At 40.1% G+C, this 22117-nt stretch overlaps 1 protein-coding gene across 1 annotated transcript in view; it reads left to right on the forward strand.

Annotated features, from left to right (window-relative positions):
* Positions 1-22117, forward strand: part of LOC126183313 (mediator of RNA polymerase II transcription subunit 16) — a 295961-nt gene that overhangs the window by 210176 nt on the left and 63668 nt on the right. Inside the window, exons 10-11 of the mRNA XM_049925164.1 lie at positions 5174-5381; positions 6570-6709. Coding sequence (XP_049781121.1) covers positions 5174-5381; positions 6570-6709 — 348 coding nt within the window. The remainder of the gene's footprint in view (positions 1-5173; positions 5382-6569; positions 6710-22117) is intronic.

Consider the following 22117-nt stretch of genomic DNA (forward strand, 5'->3'; position numbering starts at 1 on the left):
CTTCCCTCTTGACTTATATTGGGTTTCTCACTGAGACCATAATTACCTTCCCAACCTTGTACAAAAGAAGATCTCCTGTGCCTTATCTTTCCAGTCACCCACAACTTCCCAAAGTCCCACTGTGTGGGCACAGAGGAGCACTCCCCTTGTGACTCAGTACCACCCAGGGCTGAAGCTACTGAATTACATTCTCGCCAGGGTTTCTGTTACCACACGTTGTGCCTTGAAATGAGAAATGTACCCACTATCCTTCCCACCCCTCCCACAGTGGTATTCTGCTGCCCACTGAACCTACAAAGTATCCTCATCCATCTCTACACACAACCCCTGCTCCCAACTCCTTGCCTCACAGCTCATATCCCTGTAAGAGACCTAGATGCAAGACCTGTCCCTTACATACTCCCACCACCACCTAGTCCATCAAAGGCAGGGCTACATGTGAACCAGTCATGTGATCTATAAGCTAAGCTGCAACCACTGTGCTGCTTTCTACGTGAGCATGACAACCAGCAAGCTGTCTGTCCATATGAATGGCCATCAACAAACTGCTGAGTCTGTCATCCAACACAACATTCTTCATTTCAACCACTGTTCCATCTGGATCCTTCCCACCAACACCAGCTTTTATGAACTGCGCAGGTAGGAACAGTCCTTGCAATACGAGGTGCGACAATAAAGTAATGAGACTGATGTGAAAAAAAATGTTGCTTACCGTTTTAGTCAAGTTTAGTGTTGTCTCCTTCAAAGTAGTTCCCTCCTACTTGCACACTTTTTCCAGCACTTCTGCCATTGATGGTAACATTTTTGGAACTCATATTCTGTAATGTCCTCCAAGACCCTCCTCACAGCTTTTTGGACATCTTGTGTTGTTTGAAAATGGTGCCCCTTGACAGCCGTTTTGACTCTTGGAAATATAAAAAAGTCGCACGGAGCAATATCTGGTGAATAAGGTGGCTTTGGTAGTACTGAAATTTGTTTTGAGGTTAAAAATTGCTGTACTGACAGAGCAGTATGGGATGGCACATTATCGTGATGCATAATCCAACTATCAGCAATGTTGCCACGGACACGAAGAACCCTTTTACAAAGTCTTTCTAAAATTTCTTTGTAGTAATATTGGTTAACTGTTTGTCCAGGAGGCACCCACTCTTTATGCAAAATTCCCTTGGAATCAAAGAAGGTTGATGGTCGTCCACTGCGGTCTTCATCTTCAACATTCGTTCTGCCTTCACTAAACATTTTATGCCAACAAAAAACTTGAGCTCTTGACATAACCTCCTCTCTAAAAGCCTTCTGAAGCTTACCGTAAGTTGTCGTTGCGTTTTCACCCAATGTAACGCGAAAAGAAATGGCATACCGTTGCGCAATATTATGCAGTTCCATTTCTGTGAGGAGAGACACAAACATGTGTTAACTTATTACAGCACAACACATGACTGAGCAGCTGCATCGATGTGCTGCTTGGACTAGAAGCAGCTTATAGACCAAAGTCAAACATATTGTGCATACGCAAGCCTGCAGGGTTGCCACATCTTGCAAAGAAAACCAGTCTACTTTTTTGTCGCGCCTCGTACATCCCACATTCCCGTAACCCTCTTGTCATTGTCCTTAGACCTCTAGCCCTTCCCTGTTCCCATTCCAGCACTAGACAGCCCTCTATTCCACCAATGCACTCTTAGTCTATTTTCTTCTCTCCTTTTCTACTACCTGTCCCCCCTCCCCCTCCATCTAACCTCCTGACTGCACCTAGCTGTCCTGTCCTCTCTCCACTGCATCCCTCTATGTGCCCATAAGCAGCACTTTACCATCCTCCACCTGTATCCTGCTATCATCTTGCTTCCCCACCCCAGCCTCCTCCTTAACCCCACCACCCGGTTGCCTCTCCCATCGTGCACTGCTGCTCACAGTCTGGCTTCAGCTGCCAGAGACTGTGGTCATGTGTGTGTGAGTTGCATTTGCATCCGTGTGTGCATGTGTGTCAATGTTTGACGAATGCCTTGTTGACCAAAAGCTCACTTTCCGACAGTCTTTTTGTTTTGCCTATCTGCCACTCAGCCTCTCCACTGCGTGATGAGTAGCAACTATCCTTTTCATAATATTGTTACATTCCACCCCTGATATAGTTACATAGTCCCCTACCCTTTAAGAAAGTAATAACTTGCACATTCGTAGAATGATAGCATTCTATGCTGCAATTCATCATATCCCAACCAGTGCTACTACTCCCACAATGCATCTTACTACCCACTTTCTTACAACAGCTCCCACAGAGTCCACTCATGGTCAGATATTATCTATAAAAACTGGGAAAAAAGCTTAAATATGAAATGCTAAAGGAATATTATGAAATGTGTTACATTTGTTTCACTATAAAAAGAATGCAACCTCTACTAATGTATTAAGTTCACTACTACGGCATGTTCAGAAATGTAGGATGCAAGATAATTTTAAAAGGTAATGTGAATGCAAACAAACGTTCACCAGATATCACACCTAACAACAGTTTAAACCAACTTGCACTGAAATGTAACACAGAGTTACCAAAACTACTCCCTACTACGGCATTTAATCTGTTTTTTTATACACATTTCATGCTGTGCTAAATATTTTGAATCTTTCTGCTTCAGGTTTCAGCCAGCTCTCACTTCCGAGAATAATGTGAGTGTGACTCTCTCTCTCTCTCTCTCTCTCTCTCTCTCTCTCTCTCTCTCTCTCCACCCTCCCTCCCCCCTCCCTCCCCCTCCTCTGCCCCTGTCACATCTCTCCCCACCCATTCTTAATTGTAATTCTAACAGTTCTGTTGTTGTTGTTGTTGTTGTTGTTGTGGTCTTCAGTCTGAAGACTACTCTGATGCAGCTCTCCATGCACTCTATCCTGTGCCAGCCTCTTCATCTCTGAATAATTCCTGCAACCTACCTCTTTCTGAATCTGTTCACTGTATTCATCTCTTGGTCTCCCTTTATAAATTTTACCTGCAACAGTTCCCTCCAGTACTAAACTGGTGATCTTTTGATGTCTCAGAATGTGTCCTATTGACTGATCCCTTCTTTTGGTCAAGCTGTACCACAAATTTCTTATCTCCCCTGTATTCAGTATCTTGTCGTTAGTTAATCTACCCATCTAATCTTCAGCATTCTTCTGTAGTACCACATATCAAAAGCTTCTTGTTGTCTTCTTGTCTAAACTGTTTATTGTCCATGTTTCACTTGCATACATCGCTGCACTCCACTCAAATACTTCCAGAAAAAGACTTCCTGACACTTAAATCTATACTCAATGTTTCTCTTCTTCCGAAACGCTTTTCTTGTCATTGCCACCATACATCTTATATCCTCTCTACTTTGGTCATAATCAGTTATTTTTATGCCCAAATAGAAAAAACTCATCTACTGCTTTAAGTGTTTCATTTCTTAATCTAATTCCCTCGGCATCACCTGATTTAATTCAGCTGCATTCCATTATCTGTGCTTTGCTTTTGTTGATGTTCCTCTTATATCCTCAGGAGGGTGTGGGGGGGGAGGGGATGAGGGGGTCAACAATGCTGTTAGACAGGAACTTTAAAAAAAACTGTCTCTTTCATGTAATATTTTATATGAATGAAGAAAAATTTGTGCACTATGATTTCATAGTGTGATTCATTGCATACCGACTCTACAAAAACGTCTCTGAATCAAATGGACACCAAAGGCAAGCATTTTGAGAAGACTGTAATCACATGTCCAACAAGTATGTTTATTCAGTATGGCAAAACAGAATTGCAGTTGGTAGGGTGTTGAATTAGAATGTAAGAGATGGAGAGCTAATTTCTGGCTACAGGGCAGTACTGTAAATATAGCTTATACAAAAATATGAAGGTTGGAACTTTAATAGTGGCAACTATTTATTTACAGCTTGTACAAAATAGATAAGTGTTTCAAAGTTTTACTGACCTCCAAAGTAGTCACCAGCATTGTGTATAACCCATTGACAGCGATGTGGAAGTCGTAGGATACTCTTAACAGTGCCAGTTGTGTTGACAGTTTGAGCGGCACGGTCTATTGCCCGACGAATTTGTAGCAGTTCTGAACCCAACGCCATGAAGTGTTTCCTTCAGTTTAGAAATCAGCTTGAACTCACAAGGACTTAAATCAGGGAAGTGCTATAGGCAGTATAGCACTTAGCAGCCCCATCAGTCAAATCAGTAACAGCTTGCACTGTACGTACTTGAGCATTGTCCTGCAAAATGATAGTCAGGTCCTGCAGAAAGTGTCATCACTTCTGTCTTATGCTGTTCATTTTTGGAACACAACCTACGACCGGCCTAGAGACAGAAGTGATGACACTTTCTGCAGGACCTGACCATCATTTTGCAGGACAGTGCTCAAGCATGTACAGTGCAAACTGTTACTGATTTGTTTGACTGATGAGGCTGCTAAGTGCTGTACCACCTACAGCACTCCCCTGATTTAAGCGCTCATGAGTTCAACTCGATTTCTAATCTGAAGGAAACACTTCATGGCATTTGCTTCAGAACTGCTACAAATTCATCGGGCAATAGACAGCGCCTCTCGAACTGTCAACACGACTGGCACTGCTAAGAGTATCCCACGACTTCCACATCACTGGCAATGGGTTACACAAAATGCTGTCAACTAATTTGAAGGTCAGTAAAACTTTGAAACATGTATCTATTTTGTATGAGCTGTAAATAAATAGTTGTCATTATTAAAGTTCCAACCCTCGTATAAAAGAGATGCTCAGGGAATTTGAATAGGCATCTTTGCATAAGGCGATATTTTTTTCATGTAACCATGGTGGATAAATTCAGAGAACTGATATTTAAGCTAAATTGTGCACAAAGTGTGCTGCCCGCATTGTGTGTCTTATGTAGGAATCACGAGAATAAAATAAGAAGGATTGGAGTACCTTTGAAGACAGTTGCCAGTTTTCCCTTGCTCTATATCCATATGCAAAGTGGCTTTTCATGATAGAGTATGCTCTTTGACAGGTGTTGCACAATGGTTTGCAGAATATATTTGTATATCTGTATTTAGATGTGTACTTTTCTGCATATATCTTTCAGCCACCACTTGATAATAAGATGTATTTTTGTTTCTTTGTGTGGCTGTCTAGACATTTTTAAATATTATTTCATTTGAATAAATTAACTTTTCTTTATTTTATAAATTTTCAGGTGGTCCTATATCTGTTTCAAGTGCCAGCACTTTATTGGAGTACTGCATGATGACAGGATTTGACTGGTGGGATGTACTGGTATCATTAAGGCCGGAAATAATTGATGCTGTGTGTGAAAGATTCTCAGAAAATTTTAACCGCCAGTCTGCACCCATACAGCAATTCTATTATATTAAACAGCTGAACATTAAGACATCCTTGTACAGGTTATTATAAACTCTTCTTCTCTATATTTTGTTGTGTTGTTTTCGTATAGTTGAAGGTATAGAACATTTTAAATGGAAGACAATTGATCTTCAAAAATGTAAATCTGTGCTTCATTTTCATAGGATCAATAAGGGTATACACTCATGAGCGATTGAACTAGAGATGAGATAGCTTGTAAGTGGAGGGAGGGGGGGGGGGGGAGGGAGGAAGATAGATAGATAGATAGATAGATAGAGAGAGAGAGAGAGAGAGAGAGAGCGCACTTCTGCCACCACAATGAATGAAGTAGTTTGGTGTGTTTGATCACAGGGGTATTATCAGACCTTATAATGATCATTGGCATGAGAGTAAAGTAAAGGTAAGGAAAGGCAAGATGCATGCTATCAACACACCTTCGACCAAACCCAGATTGTGAAACAACCCGTTATGTTGTAATAAATGCACCTAAATAAAGCTGTGGTGGTTCCTATCAAGATTAATGTAAATCAGCTACAAAGCATAAAATGATCAAGATTATTTCAAGGATATGCTTTAACCCAGACTGAGATACTGACAGCCCAAGAACTTGCCCATAATTAATGTGGCCTCCTACAACCATATCCATTGAACAATAGTCTGCCGAGCTTAAAGAATTTCGTGAGGCATATGTCCACTATGAAATATTGGAAGAGCAGGCCTCACAGTAGATTCAGTTCATCTCTTATTTTTGCTATATGTCATGGTTGGACATCCACATGATCAGTTCACATGCTGAATGCGTGCCAGCAAAGGGTCATCCTTTATGGTTAGTAATTGCCAGGTAATTAGTCAGTCAGTTTTCTAGTGCAAAATAAATGTGAACTGTATGGAAAGTTGTAGACCTCTTCTTTCCTCACCATCTGCAATGCAGGATGCGGAGTAGCCTTTTTACATCTTTTTACCAAAGTAATCAGCTTGTTTAAATACCTATTAACCTGGGTAATGTAATCTATTTTGTATGAGATGATTAACATGATTCTATTTTATAAAATTAGCCTAAAGTGAGGGTTCACAATTAAACTGCAGAGTACACAGAAATTTTAAATAGCCTGTAGTTGTCAGTCGTGTGAATGTACTGTGACTTACCATAGCAGTATTTTTCATAAATTATCAAGTGTTATGTTATTAAGTATGAAATTAATACCGAAGGCTAAATTTAATTTTTGCAGGTTGTCAATGAATGGGCAGTCAAAAGCAGCTGATCTCACATCTCTACTTATGTTGCACTCTGTTGCAACAGCATTTAAATCATTATTACGACCATCTGATCTTTCAAATCATGAGAAAGGTCCTGCAGAAAGCTTGGCAAGTATGTTGAACTAATGAACAGAAAATATATTTTTAGTCAAAAAACTGTTAACAGCTTCCTCTTTTTTTCTTTAAATTTTTTACAGTTGTAAGGAATGTATGTAGTTGCACTAGGAGCAAGTACTTTTGTGGAGATTTGATACTTCATTTATTATGTATTCAGAGAGAAGGAGAGAATGAGGAAGAAAGATGGGAAGAGATGGGCTCAGTACCTAAAATTCTTGATATCTCCCATTTAAGCTGCAGACTTAATTTTGATAACATCAACAAATTTGCAGAGAACATACATTGATATGCATTTAATAAAACTTTAGGTATTAGAACCAGGTACAAAGTTTTTGGCCACAATCTCTTGTTCTGTGGGTGTAGTCTTTGGTCTGTGGGTGTGAAGAGGAAGAGAGGAGGCAGTGAATGTTGAATAAAGTGAGTTCCTAATCTTCCTGACGTACATCTGGCTTTCTTGAAATGTGTAGTCATATTATGGAGGTGGAGTAAGGTCTGAAAATAATGTGTGTAAGTGTATGAATGAGGGACAGTTACCTTCAATATTTTCACATTGCAACTACGGTCAACTCCAAACCTGAAAGTAATGGCTCATGTAGTGTGTAATGGATGACTAGAGACCTGACCAGTGATATCCTTGTTTGATTCTACCTGAAGTCCTCATGTATCCTAAGTGACCAGATGTTAAATGCATCTTGGAAATAACTTAAAATAGCTGACTGTAGGTGAGCTGGGATGACAGGCTCCATTGAATCATAGTGTTGTGGGTTGGAAGGAGAACCAACACCGTGTTACTAGAGGAAGCCGAAAGGCACGTGTTTTAGTTCACGCAGGCTGGCGTGAGGTCTGGAACAGGTCAAGGAAATTAGAATTTAGAAAAAACGGACGTAGCTTGTGGAATACTTAACTTCAATCCATAAATGGTGAACGTCGCTCTTGACAGTACATTATTCATAATATCAATAGTAACTGGTAATGGCGCCTTGCTAGGTCGTAGCAAATGACGTAGCTGAAGGCTATGCTAACTATCGTCTCGGCAAATGAGAGCGTATTTTGTCAGTGAACCATCGCTAGCAATGTCGGTTGTACAACTGGGGCGAGTGCTAGGAAGTCTCTCTAGACCTGCTGTGTGGCGGCGCTCGGTCTGCAATCACTGATAGTGGCGACACGCGGGTCCGACGTATACTAACGGACCATGGCCGATTTAAAGGCTACCACCTAGCAAGTGTGGTGTCTGGCGGTGACGCCACACATAGTTCCTCTTATTCAATATTCTGTTTATTAATTGGAATATTTCTTTTGTCAGTTCCTCATTTTTCCAGGCTTGTGTGGTTTTCAGCAATGCTGGATCCTCCGTCTCTTCAACAGCAGTGTCATTTAATGCAGTGAAGACTGAGATTTTGTTGTCTTTATTTAGCATACAATATCCAAAAGTATTGTGTGTTAAATAACTATAACAATTACCTTCATAACTGCTCCCCCAGTCCATATAATGGATAGTATTAGACCGTGATTTCATCCACACTGTTATGTTCCAATAAAAGATTCCTTGAAGTTGGTGTCCTTGTGTTCGCATGCTCCTTTGTGTACCACTCTGATGATGTACTCCTGAAGCCTCAGTTCCCATCTCACCAGTCGATCCCATAGACCCTCAGGCTAGTCAGCTAGCATAGAGAATGATGGTCCATCATGGCAGTCAATCATTTGCCAAATAAATATGTTGAGCAGGATGGTACAGTGGTTAGAACACTGGGTTTGCATTCTGGAGGATGATGGTTCCAATCCATGTTTTCCCATCCAAGCTTAAGTTATTGATTATTGCCATAGATTACTCCCCTCAAATGCTGGGATAATTCCTTTCAGAAGGGCATGGCCGATTTCCTTCCCCATTCTTTTTCTAATCCGAGTTTGTGCTCCATCTCTGCTTAATGATCTTGCTGTCAGCCAGACATTTTTTAACTCTGTTCTTCCCACCCCCCTTTTTTAAAAAAAAAAAATACTGGAAATTTTTGATGGTCAAAACAATTGCAAGGCACTCTTCCTCAGTGGTAGACTAACTTAATTGTGGACTTTGAGAGTACTTCAGAAGTGTAAGAGATCACCTTTTCGTAATCTTATTGAATTTGCACAAGAACTGCACGTCTCATACAATTCTATGACTGGAGAAGATGTTAGTGCCTCTTTTTTTATGTCATTAGTCTTATGACTGGTCTGATGTGGCCTGCCACAAAATGAATTTCTCTCCTGTGCCAACCTCTTCACCTCAGAGTACCACTTACAACCTTCATCCTCAATTATTTGCTGGATGTATTCCAAACTATGTCTTCCTCTGCAGTTTTTGCCTTCTACAGCTCTCTCTAGTACCATGGAAGTCATTCTGTGATGTCTTAACAGATGTCCTATCATCCTGTCCCTTCTCCTTCTCAGTGTTTCCCACATATTCCTTTCCTCTCCGATTCTGCGTAGAATCTCCTCTTTCCTTACCTTATTGGTCCACCTAATTTTCAAAATTAACCTTAGCACCACATCTCAAATGCTTCGATTCTCTTCTGTTCTGGTTTTCCCGCAGTCCGTGTTTTACTACTATATAATGCTGTGCTCCATACATACATTCTCAGAAATTTCTTCCTCAAATTAAGTCCTATGTTTGATACTAGTAGACTTCTTTTGGCCAGGAATGCCCTTTTTGCCAGGGTTAGTCTGCTTTTGATGTCCTCCTTGCTCCATCCGTCATTGGTTATTTTGCTGCCCATGTAGCAGAATTCCTTAACTTCATCTACCTCATGACTATCAATTGTGATGTTAAGTTTCTCACTGTTCCCATTTCTGCTACTTCTCATTACATTTGCCTTTCTCTCTTTTACTCTCAATCAATATTGTGCGCTGATTAGATTGTTCACCTCCATTCAGCATGTCACGTAATTCTTCTCCACTTTTACTCAGGATGGCAATGTCATCAGCAAATCATATCATCGATATCCTTGAATTTTAATTCCACTCCTGAACATTTCATTTATTTCCCACATTGCTTTTTCGATGTACAGGTTGAGCAGTAGGGAGGAAAGACTACGTCCCTGTCTTCTACCCTTTTTAATCTGAGCGCTTCATCCTTGGTCATCCGCTCTTTTTATTCCCTCTTGGCTCTATTACATATTGTGTATTATCATATTACCCATCTCTCCCTACAACTTACACCTATTTTTCTCAGAATTTTGAACATCTTGCACCATTTTACGTTGTCAAATGCTTCTTCCAGGTCAACAAATCATATGAGTGTGTCTTGAATTTTCTTTAGTCTTGCTTCCATTATCAACTGCAGTGTCAGAATTGCCTCTCTCGTGCCTATACCTTTTCTAAAGCCAAACTGATCGTCATCTAGCATGTCCTCAATTTTCTTTTCCATTCTTCTAAATATTATTCTTGTTACTAACTTGGATGCATGAGTTGTTAAGCTGATTGTGCAATAATTCTTGCACTTGTCAGCTCTTGCAGTCTTCGGAATTGTGTGGATGATATTTTTCTGGAAGCCAGATGGTATGTTGCTGGACTCATGTTCTACACACCAACATGAATAATAACTTTGTTGCCACTTCTCCCAATGATTTTAGAAATTGTGATGGAATGTTATCTATCTCTTCTGCCTTATTGGCTCTTAAGTCCTCTGAAGGTTGCTTAAATTCTGATTCTAATATGGGATCCCCTATCTCTTCTAAATCGACCCCTGTCTCTTCTATCACACCAGAAAAATCTTCCCCCCTCATACAGGCCTTCAATGTACTCTTTTCACCTACCTGCTTCCCCCTCTGCATTTTACAGTGGAATTCCCATTGCGCTCTTAATGTTACCACCCTTGCCTTTTAGATCACCGAAGATTATTTTGACTTTCCTGTATGCTAAGTCAGTCCTTACAACAGTCATTTCTTTTCAATTTCTTCAGATTTTTCTTGCAGCCACTTCATCTTAGCTTCCCTGCACTTTCTACTTATTTCATTCCTCAGCAACTTGTATCACTGTATTCCTGAATTTCCCTGAACATTTTTGTACTTCCTTCTTTCAACGATCAACTGAAGTATTTCACCTGTTACCCATAGGTTCTTTGCAGTTACCTCCTTTGTGCCTATGTTTTTCTTTCTAACGTCTGTGATTGCCCTTTTTAGAGATGTCCATTCCTCCTCAATTGTACCAGCTACTGAGCTATTCCTTATTGCTGTATCTATAGCCTTAGAGAACTTCAAGCATGTCTTGTCATCCCTTAATACTTCTGTATCCCGCTTCCTTGCTTATTGATTCTTCCTTTCTAATCTCTTGAACTTCAGCATACTCTTCATCAGCACTACATTGTGATCCGAGTTTATATCTGCTGCTGGATACACCTTACAATCCAGCTACTGATTTCGGAATTTCTGTCTGACCATGATGTAATCTAACTGAAATCTTCCCATATCACCCGGTCTTTTCCAAGTATACCACCTCCTCTTGTGATTCTTGAACAGAGTATTCATTATTATTAGCAGAAATTTATTACAGAACTCAATGCCTTCTTAAGGACATGGAAAGATGTTTCTTGCATCTCATTCCAGGAAAATTTGTTGTCTCCATGCAGTAATTCTTGCAAGGTACAGAATTTGGTACAGAAGTTCTCTATGTATTGCTCATTGTACAAGCACATTCCAAGAAAACTTCTCATGTCATGAATGTGCCGAGGAGATGAAAAATCTGTGACCGCACTTATTTTCTCTGGATTGGGCTAGTCCACTTCGCCATTAATTAGATGCCCCAAGATCTTTATTTCTTGGGCAGTGAAGAGGCACATTTTTGAATTTGGGCAGAGGCCTGCTGCCTGAACACACTTCAATATGGTTGTCAGGTGGCTTAGATGTTCTTCAGATATCTTTGAAAAAAGGACAGTGTCGTGCAGATAGTAAAGACACCTCATCCATTTAAAATGTCGAAGCAAGTTGACCGTCAAATGCTCGAAGATGACAGGAGCATTACACAGTCCAAATGGCATAACTTTGAACTCGTAAAGGCCATTAGGTGTGATGGAGAGCCAGACTTTTTCCCAGTCATCTTTGTCAGCCATGATTTGCCAGTACTCCTGCTGCAGATCCATAGTTACAAAATACTTTGCTAGTTTCACACAGTCCAGGATGTCATAAGTTTGTGACAGTTGGTAGTAATTTTGGTCGGTGATCCATAGTTGATGCAGGAACACCAGGTGCTGCATTTCTTTGTGCAAGGTTCGAGGACCCTCTGAAGGTTCAGTGATGTCATCCTGCCACATCTTCTCCACTTCTTCTTGCATTATGTGTTGTTCAACTGGCAACACCATAAATGTTGCTGGGTGATTGGTGGATTATCTCCAGTGTTAGTACAGTGTTTTACCATGGGCCACTTAGTCTGTTTTTTCTCCACTCCAGATTTGAAAGCATCCAAAAAGTGGAGCATAACAGCTAACACTCACCAGCGTTGTTCCTTTGTCAGGTTAGATCCTGTTTGAAGTTCAATAACAGCTACCTCCACTCCATTGTCTGTAGTGGCAGCAGAGCATGATTCTTCATTGATGACACTGAGCTGTGCATTCTGGACTGGTCTGGTTTTTCATACTCACACACCTGTAGGGATGGATTGTGGTGACTCATGACAGTTAGTAACCCAAAGTTCTCCTTGGCCATTTGCAGTGCTCTTTTGTGCCTTACGCAATAGGTAAAGCTTCACAGTTTGACTGAGCACTTAATTTGATGACTGGAACTCGTCTTGGTGATGGTGGTGGGATAACATGTCTTCAGTGCAAACAACCACCTAGAACAATCTTTTGCAACGTGTGCTTGTTGGAATTCTGTCACCAATTTGGAACTCTGATTTCTCAGTCTTTGACTGCTTGTGATGCCTGCAAGAAGTCCCATCAGAGAATAACATTATAACTATATTTTGTTAAAAGACAAATTTGAAGGGCTGTATTCTGTCATTGATACTTATTTTTGCAATACATGTTCCTGGCAGCTGGAAGTGTTTCCAATTTGTAACATTCAGCACATTCACTTCTGTATCCCGGAACATAATCTTCTTTAGATGGCTACAATAAGCATTCAACATTACTGAAAAAGAAACCCCTGTGTTGACTACTGCATGGACAGGATGGCTGTTGATGGTGATGTCAATGAGATTTCCTGACATCTTGATAATGTTTTTCTGTGGAGAATTGTCATCTGTGGCAGCTTTGCTTGCATAGGTGGTTGGTTCACATAGTTTCCCTGAATTCAGCAGGTAGGTGACTGGCTGGTACCCCTGCACAGCAACAAGGAACAGCTTTGGCATGGCATGGCTCACCCAGCGTATGTCAATTGGCTTTGTCCCACAGGTTGATTATAATCATCTGCAGTTGACTAGCACGAATAGAACTGTTGTGATGGCTGATGTCTGGCCGCATGATAGTTGTCAAACATTCCTCTTCTTTCTCTGCAGTTGCATATAATGTGTCCAGGGCATCCATTGTGGAAACACTGGTGATTTGACTTTTGTCCTCCATATGTCTTTTCTTGTGTGGAGGAGTTGGTTGTACCTGCACTGGACGGATGCGTGTTTGTCGTTTGATAGCTGTGGCGTAAGTCTGATTTGGCTTGTTTGTAACTGGTCTCTCAGTCTGGCTGCCATAAACTTTTGTATCTTTTCTCTTACTACCTGGCACATGGGAGAGGCAAGGACATGCTGGTCTTCCACAACTGGCATAGGAACCACATTCAGGAGTTGGACATACTCCTTTTATCCAACTCTCCCCCCCCCCCCCCCCCCACCCCCCTTCAATGTGCAGACACCACTTGAATAATTGCTTTTTGTTGTGACAGCCTTTACCAGAAAAACTTGGTAAATAGATTCTGCGACTCCTTTCTCTCAAGTGTGAGATTTTGTTTTTTGTCATACTCGGATTGACAATGTGACACAAGGGCAAAGCATTCTTTATGTAAGACTGCTAAGCGAACTTGCTGCTGATTGTCACCAAATGTTTCCTTCAGTTTAGCCTGGAGTTTGTACCATCCACCAAGTTTTTGATCATTGTTCTCAAATAACTGCTGGGCTGTACCATCCAAATAAAAGTACACATTTTCCAAACACATCATGTCATCCCATCTCTTGTATTTCATGATTTGGTCAAATCCTGTCAGCTGTCTTGTTGAGCCCTGACTATTGTCTGGAAAATGCAGATGGATGCCTGATGTGGAGCTGACTTACAGCTGTTTTGGTATGAATTGGTCTCCTGAATAGATGGACCTTGAGAACGATTTACTACTTGTATTCTGGTTCCTGTCCATGTAGGCAACAGCTGTTACACTGCCTATCGAGAGTCTTGGTGATGTAGATGTTTTTAAGTAGCGCCGTCTCTGCAGAACACTGTCTTATCATAACTACAATGAAATCCAAATCTGAAAGCAGGGTCATCAATGAAGTGCAACACTTAGCACTGAAACACATGTCACACTTCAAGCACTGTTATTTATACAGATGTTGAGTTGTCCAGGATATGAAAATATTAGAAACATAAGATATTTTGAGAACATTCCAGAAATTATAAATACTAAGTAGCAAATATGAGGGTTGGAACTTAAATAGTGGCAACTATTTATTCACAGCCGATACAAAAGAGTTACATGTTTGCACCTGTTACTGTGCTTCAAAGTAGTCACCAACATTCTGTAGCACCCATTGCCAGCGATGTGGAAGGCGTAGTATACCATTAACAGAGCCTGTTCTGTTGATGGTGCAAATGGAGCGGTCTACTGCCTGTCATATCTACGGAACAGTTCCGAAACGAATGCCACGAAGTCAAAACTGAAATGCCAGTCCAACGAATGGCGTCATTATGGGTCGAATTGTAAGTCGAAAGTGCATCAGAGTCCCAGTATGGTGAAAGTTATTGTGATTCTTGACTACAACTATGATGGTGTTATCCTAACCCATTATGTTCCTCCATGGCATACCATCAGTGCACAGTATTACTGTTTGCTTTTGGAGCATCACTTGCAACCAGCTTTGCAAAAGAATCAGCGACACTTTCTGTGCAACCCACCCATCATTTTGCATGACAATACGCGGGTGCATACAGCGCAAGTTGTGGCTACTCTGTTTGGTCGATGGGACTGGGAAGTACTGTACCATCCACCATACTCCCCGGATGTAAGTCCTTGTGACTTTGATTTGATTCCAAAGATCAAGGAACCACTTAGTGGCATTCGCTTCAGAACTGTTCCAGAGATTCGTCAGGCAGTAGACCGCTCCATTCGCACCATCAACAGAACAGGCTCTTCTAACGGTATGCTACGCCTTCCACATCACTGGCAATGGGTTCTACACAACGCTGGTGACTACTTTGAAGGACAGTAACAGGTGCAAACATGTAACTCCTTTGTATCAGTTGTGAATAAATAGTTGCCACTATTTTAAGTTCCAACCCTCTTATTTGCTATTTATCAGGTATGAACTGGTGACCCACAGTATACCATTCAGTAATGCTAACTGCTACTCCACACTGAATGCAACATTGCTTGTGGCAAAATTTTGAAAAGGATGGATTTAAGAATAATTCTTGTGTTGTGATGGGGATGGAATTGTGTCTCAAGAAATAGAGTGGTTCAATTGCAGAAAACACTAAAGTAAAAATAATATCATTCTGATACTTCTATTGCGATTGTTACACTTAACTGGTGGCAGGAAATGGCATTGTGCTACTTTGAACATATTAAATATGAATAAAGAATGTTTACCGTAACTATTAGTATTATTAGGCAAAAAAAGTGTAATAACTGATTGCTAATGATACTGCTAAATGTGTGTGTGTGTGATAGAAATGCTTTTTAGATAATAGAGCTCAATGTTTTAATATTATTTCACAGAGAGATGGATACAACTTGCTGTTCAGCAGCTAGAAAGGAAGAGCAGAGTATTACCAACTTTTGTAAAAGTGGCAAGTTTATGAGGTCAGATTATTCAAGCTAGGCAACAGAGGATACTGAATTGATTTTCAGTGTCATCTACCTCTACATCTACATTTATACTCCTCAAGCCACCCAACAGTGTGTGGCGGAGGGCACGTTAAGTGCCACTGTCATTACCTCCCTTTCCTGTTCCAGTCGCGTATGGTTCGTGGGAAGAACGACTGTTGGAAAGCCTCCGTGCGCGCTCGAATCTCTCTAATTTTACATTCTTGATCTCCTTGGGAGGTATAAGTAGAGGAAAGCAATATATTCAATACCTCATCCAGAAACGCACCCTCTCGAAACCTGGACAGCAAGCTACACTGCGATGCAGAGCGCCTCTCTTGCAGAGCCTGCGACTTGAGTTTGCTAAACATCTCCGTAACGCTATCACGCTTACCAAATAACTCTGTGATGAAACGTGCCACTCTTCTCTGGATCTTTTCTCTCTCTTCTGTCAATCTGACCTGGTACGGATCCCACACTGATGAGCAATACTCAAGTATGGGTCGAACGAGTGTTTTGTAAGCCACCTCCTTTGTTGATGGACCACATTTTCTAAGGACTCTCCCAATGAATCTCAACCTGGCACCCGCTTAACCAACAGTTAATTTTATATAATCATTCCACCTCAAATCGTTCCGTACGCATACTCCCAGATATTTTACAGAAGTAACTGCTACTAGTGTTTGTTCTGCTATCATATAATCATACAATAAAGGATCCTTCTTTCTATGTATTTGCAATACATTACATTTGTATATGTTAAGGGTCAGTTGCCACTCCCTGCACCAAGTGCCTATCCGCTGCAGGTCTTCCTGCATTTCGCTGCAATTTTCTAATGCTGCAACTTCTCTGTATACTACAGCATCATCCGCGAAAAGCTGCATGGAACTTCCGACACTATCTACTAGGTCATTTATATATATTGTGAAAAGCAATGGTCCCATAACACTCCCCTGTGGCACGCCAGAGGCTACTTTAACGTCTGTAGACGTCTCTCCATTGAGAACAACTTGCTGTGTTCTGTTTGCTAAAAACTCTGCAATACAGCCACACAGCTGGTCTGATATTCCGTAGGCTCTTACTTTGTTTATCAGGCGACAGTGCAGAACTGTATCAAACGTCTTCCGGAAGTCAAGGAAAATGGCATCTATCTGGGAGCCTGTATCTAATATTTTCTGGGTCTCATGAAGAAATAAAGCGAATTGGGTCTCACACGATCGCTGTTTTTGGAATCCATGTTGATTCCTACAAAGTAGATTCCGGGTTTCCAGAAATGACATGATACTTGAGCAAAAAACATGTTCTAAAATTCTACAACAGATCGATGTCAGAGATATAGGCCTATAGTTTTGCGCATCTGCTTGACGACCCTTCTTGAAAACTGGAACTACCTGTGCTCTTTTCCAATCATTTGGAACCTTCTGTTCCTCTAGAGACTTGCGGCACACAGCTGTTAGAAGGGGGCCAAGTTCTTTCGCGTACTCTGTGTAGAATCGAGTTGGTATCCCGTCAGGTCCAGTTGACTTTCCTCTGTTGAGTGATTTCAGTTGCTTTTCTATTCCTTGGACACTTATTTCAATGTCAGCCATTTTTTCGTTCGTGCGAGGATTTAGAGAAGGAACTGCAGTGCGGTCTTCCTCTGTGAAACAGCTTTGGAAAAATGCGTTCAGTATTTCAGCATTACACGTGTCATCCTCTGTTTCAATGCCATTATCACCCCAGAGTGTCTGGATATGCTGTTTCGATCCACTTACTGATTTAACGTAAGACCAGAACTTCCTAGTATTTTCTGTCAAGTCGGTACATAGAATTTTACTTTCGAATTCACTGAACGCTTCACGTATAGCCCTCCTTACGCTAACTTTGACATTGTTTAGCTTCTGTTTGTTTGAGAGGTTTTGGCTGTGTCATCTACATCTACATGTATACCCCACCAGCCACTGTATGATGTAAGGTAGAGGGTACCATGTACTAGTAGTAGTCATCTCCTTTCCTGTTCCACTTGCAAATTCAGTGAGGGAAAAACAATTGTCTATATGCCTCTGTATAACCCCTAATTTCTCTTATTTTGGCTTTGTGGTCCTTAATGTGAAAGGCACATTGTCAGCAATAGAATCATTCTGTACTTGGCCTCAAATGCTGGTTCTCTAAATTTTCACAATAGTGCCTCACAAAAGAGCATCATCTTCCCTCTTGGGATTCCCATTTCAGTTCATGAAGCACCTCCATAACACTCTTGTGTTGATTGAACCTACTGATAAAAAATGTGGCAGCACACTTAAGAATTGCTTCAGCTTTTTCTCCAAGCAGTACTCAAGAGTGGGTCACAAAAGTGTTCTGTTTGTGATATCCTTTGTAAATGAGCTACACTTCCCTAAAATTCTCCCAATAAACCAAAGTTGGCCATTTGCCTCCCCTACTACCATCCTAATGTGCTCATTATATTTCATGTCACTTTCAAATGTTATTCCTCAGTATTTAATTACCGTGACTGTGTCAAGCCATGCTCTACAAATATTGCATTTGAACATTACAGAATCCTTTTTCCTACTCACCTGTGTTAACTTAAATTTTTTCACATTTAGAGCAAGCTACCATTCCTTACACCAACTAGAAATCCGCTCTGTTATTCTATATTCTCCTACAGTAACTCAATGATAATACTTTCCCATACACCACAGCATCAGCAACAAACAGGTAGAGATTGCCGGTGAGCAGCTTACCATATCTGTCAGATCATTTACGTTTTTAGAGATCAAGAACAGACGTATCGTACTTCCTTGGGGCACTCCCTGACGATACGCTTGTCTTGATGAACACTCGCCATTGAGGACAACATATTGGGTTCTATTACTTAAGGAGTTTATGAGACACTCACATATCTGGGAACCTATTCTGTATGCCTGTGCCTTCATTAACAATCAGCAGTGGGGCACCATGTCAAACACTTTCCAGAATTGAGGAATAAGGAATCTGCCTGTTGCTCTTCATTCATGATTCATAGTATATCATTTGAGGAAAGAGTAAGCTGATTTCCGCGCGAGCGATGCTTTCTAAATCTGTGCTGGTTTGTGGACAGAAGGTTTTCTATCTCAAGGAAATTTACTATATTCAAAGTTACTATATGTTCCAAAATTCTGCAGCATACTGGTGTTAAGGATATGGTTATGTAATTTTGCAGGTTCTTTCTTTTACCTTTATTATATACAGGACACACTAGTGCATTTTTCCACACTCTTGGGACTATGTGCTGGGTGATAGATTTGCAATAAATGCCAGCTAAGCAAGGGGCTAATGCTTGCTGTTGAGTGCTCTCTGTAAAACCGAGTTGAGATACCATCCATACCTGGCGAGTTATTTGTTTTGAACTGTTTCAGTTGCATCTCAACATCAGGAATGACTATGTCTGTGTCCTTCACATGGGAGTCTGTGTGATGTTCAAACAGTGATATGCCTGTATGAACTCCCTGTGTATGTGATTTATTTTTAAGTCAAAATTTGAAAGTGCAGCCTTCCTTTCACTGTCTTCTATGTCCATAGAAGACTAGTCAACTAGTAATTTATGTAGGATCAGACGTTTCTCAGGTTCTAATAAGACCCTTCACGAATGTATGGCAGTGAAAGTTGTATTCTTCAGTATCAGTCTTTGTACAGTTACAAGAATTTCTACAAACTTTTGGCTGTCGACATTTCCACAATATTTTTTGACATGAGGATGCAACAATCTCTGCATCCTCAAGAAGGTCTTTTCTGTCCTTGTTCAACTTACTTGGCACATATTTCTCCAGTGTATGATTTACAATCTATTTAAACTTTGCCAATAATTCATCATGTGGAACTAAATGACATCTGTTCACTGTCTAACAAGGAGAGGTCCCCAGCGGTGCGATCGACGACTTTCTGAAGCTATCTGTATGGTTATGTACGTTAAGAGCCCAGGTATCACACACTGCAGCTATTCAACCTGGTGAGACCTTATTTCGGGTAGTTGATGTCATACTCAGTAGCCTTGAAAAATTGAATTGTGCAATCTGGTTGCATGGTGTAATGGACTGGGTAACAGCTTTGCATGCAGGAGGTTGTTGGTTTGAATCTCATCAGGTCCAGTAAATCTTTACCGCCATGACTTTGATCATAATTTTCATTCAGTTAATTTATTTAACTGTAATTTTTAATTCCATTCCTTTGTCTCATAATTTTAATCATAATATCAACTTATTCATTTGCTCTCATTTTTCTTTCTATCATTATTTCTCTACTTGAAATCTTTGTTCATGTGTTTTTAATTAATTTTATGTATTAATTTCAATTTAATTTCTTATCTTTTATCACCTTGTTTCTTCGTCCACATTATTGTGTTCATTATATCTATTTCTCATTTCATTTTACTTTAATTCATTTTAGTTATAAAGCTGTCTTTCATTTAAATTTTCATCTGTGTTATTTTGTCCATAATGCAATATGTGTTTAGGTTATGTTTTAAATGTGTGTTAAAATAAACTGCACATCTGGTAACAAAAATACATTTTTCTCACCATTGCACAAATATAAATAGATTATTTTGCCATTTGTTTTTTAACTAATAGGTTTGAATTTTGAAATAAATTAGTATTATAATCAGTGACATCTCGTGAACAGATTTGGTGGGTGTGTTGTTCTCTTGATCACCAAGTTGAAGAGGAAGGGGGAGGGTGGTTGAGAAAGGGGGAAGCAATTTCAGTGGCAGTACTGTCAGTGTGTTTTCTGATGGCCCATCTGCTATGGTTAAAAAAAGAAAATAAAATAAAAAGGTCTGGCAGAAGTACAGAAATCATTCAGCAACCACTTCCCATAACAAGTAGAACAAACTGTATAGAAACTCAACTGATGAATTTTCAGACGGCTAGTCTGTTGTGGTTTTTATAGTTTTTAATAACCATTTCAAAAACCACCTTCTGACCTATATCAGCAATTTTATGTACTATGAATGGATCTACTGCTTTGTATGGAAGAAGACAGGCCGCTCAGAGATTAGAAAAATATTTTACATGCTTTAATATTAAAGATACTTCTTTGCAAAACCAAATTTAATACCTGAGCATAGCAGAGAATAGAGAGAGCTTTCAGTTATCTTGACAGAACCTGAGTCTCCAGGTCATTAATATAAGCACTCCTTCTTGATACACCATTATACATCTGGCTGACCAACTTCTCTGCAGTGGCAAATTCATCAACGATGTGTTTGACATTAGCAAACAAACTATTAGCTGTTCTGTCTTTCCTGACGTCTGTAAAACCTACTAATCTTTAATTTGCATTGTCTTTATGAAGATAACATAGAGCTATTAGCAATTACAGTTCACACAATATGTCAGAAGTTTCGTCAAGTATTAACGGTTACAACATCTGATGATTTTATTTCTTGTTTCAGGTTTTTTTTTTTTTTTTTTTTACCTCAGAAGTACTTTTAATAATGTCATTTAGTATAGTTGCGGAAGTGCCTCAAAATACTGTAGGTGAACTCAAGTGCGCCTATAACAGGGTAATTTTTTTTGATGCTGCTCGTGTAATAATATGTCAAATCTGTCCTCCCCAAACATTTTTATCTGCGAAAATGACTGAATGTCATTTCGAATGTCTTTGTTGCCCAGCTGACACCGATTTTTCTCTGGAAAACTGAAAACATGGCTAAGGAAAAAAATAGTTTCACACTTTTTGAGCCGTTTCACATAGCTCTGCAGGACTGATCTTCTTTCATCTCTAACTGAGCTCTGTATGTTCAATATTTTGGTCACCGTTTTCTGAACCCACTCATAGTTTTTCCTGAAACATGTCAAAGATTTTATTATTACAGCCCATCAGGTGGGACACATTGGAATCAGTTGTCAAGCTTTTGGTTTTGGATTCGTCTCATCAACACCAGATGATACCATGACGTCTGTATACACATTTTTCCTTTTTGCAGATTCTAGAATTATATTTGAGATGTCTTTCGCCATTGCCAGTACATTGCACAATGGATCATAGATTCTTGAAACTTCCTGTAATGCCAAATCCAAACAATGATTGCTGCAGTGGATGTAACAACTCTTTGGCTGATCTTGAAGAAGAGTTTTCTTCAAACTTTTGTTCCACCCAGATGTATTAGCTGCACCATCAAAACAGTGAGCACATAGAAACCCAATTTCTAGTAAAAGTCTTAGAAGGATGTCTTTAAACAGTAGTTGCCAGTGTTTGTGCCTTGGAGTCCAGTGAACTATATAAACCCAGTAAAAGTTCATTTATTTCAAGTGTCTTGGGGTCAACACAAAGAGTGAACTGCTCCTGGCCAGCCATGTCCATTGTTGAATCTGGCATAATTCTGTAAAATGCAGAATTTTTTATTTCCTGCTCAATTTATCACTGAACCATGGGAGCCATAATTTCCAGTACTTCGTTTTGTTTCACTGGCG

The sequence above is a fragment of the Schistocerca cancellata genome, chromosome 4 (genome assembly GCF_023864275.1).
Source record: "Schistocerca cancellata isolate TAMUIC-IGC-003103 chromosome 4, iqSchCanc2.1, whole genome shotgun sequence".
In the NCBI taxonomy this organism is placed as follows: domain Eukaryota; kingdom Metazoa; phylum Arthropoda; class Insecta; order Orthoptera; family Acrididae; genus Schistocerca; species Schistocerca cancellata.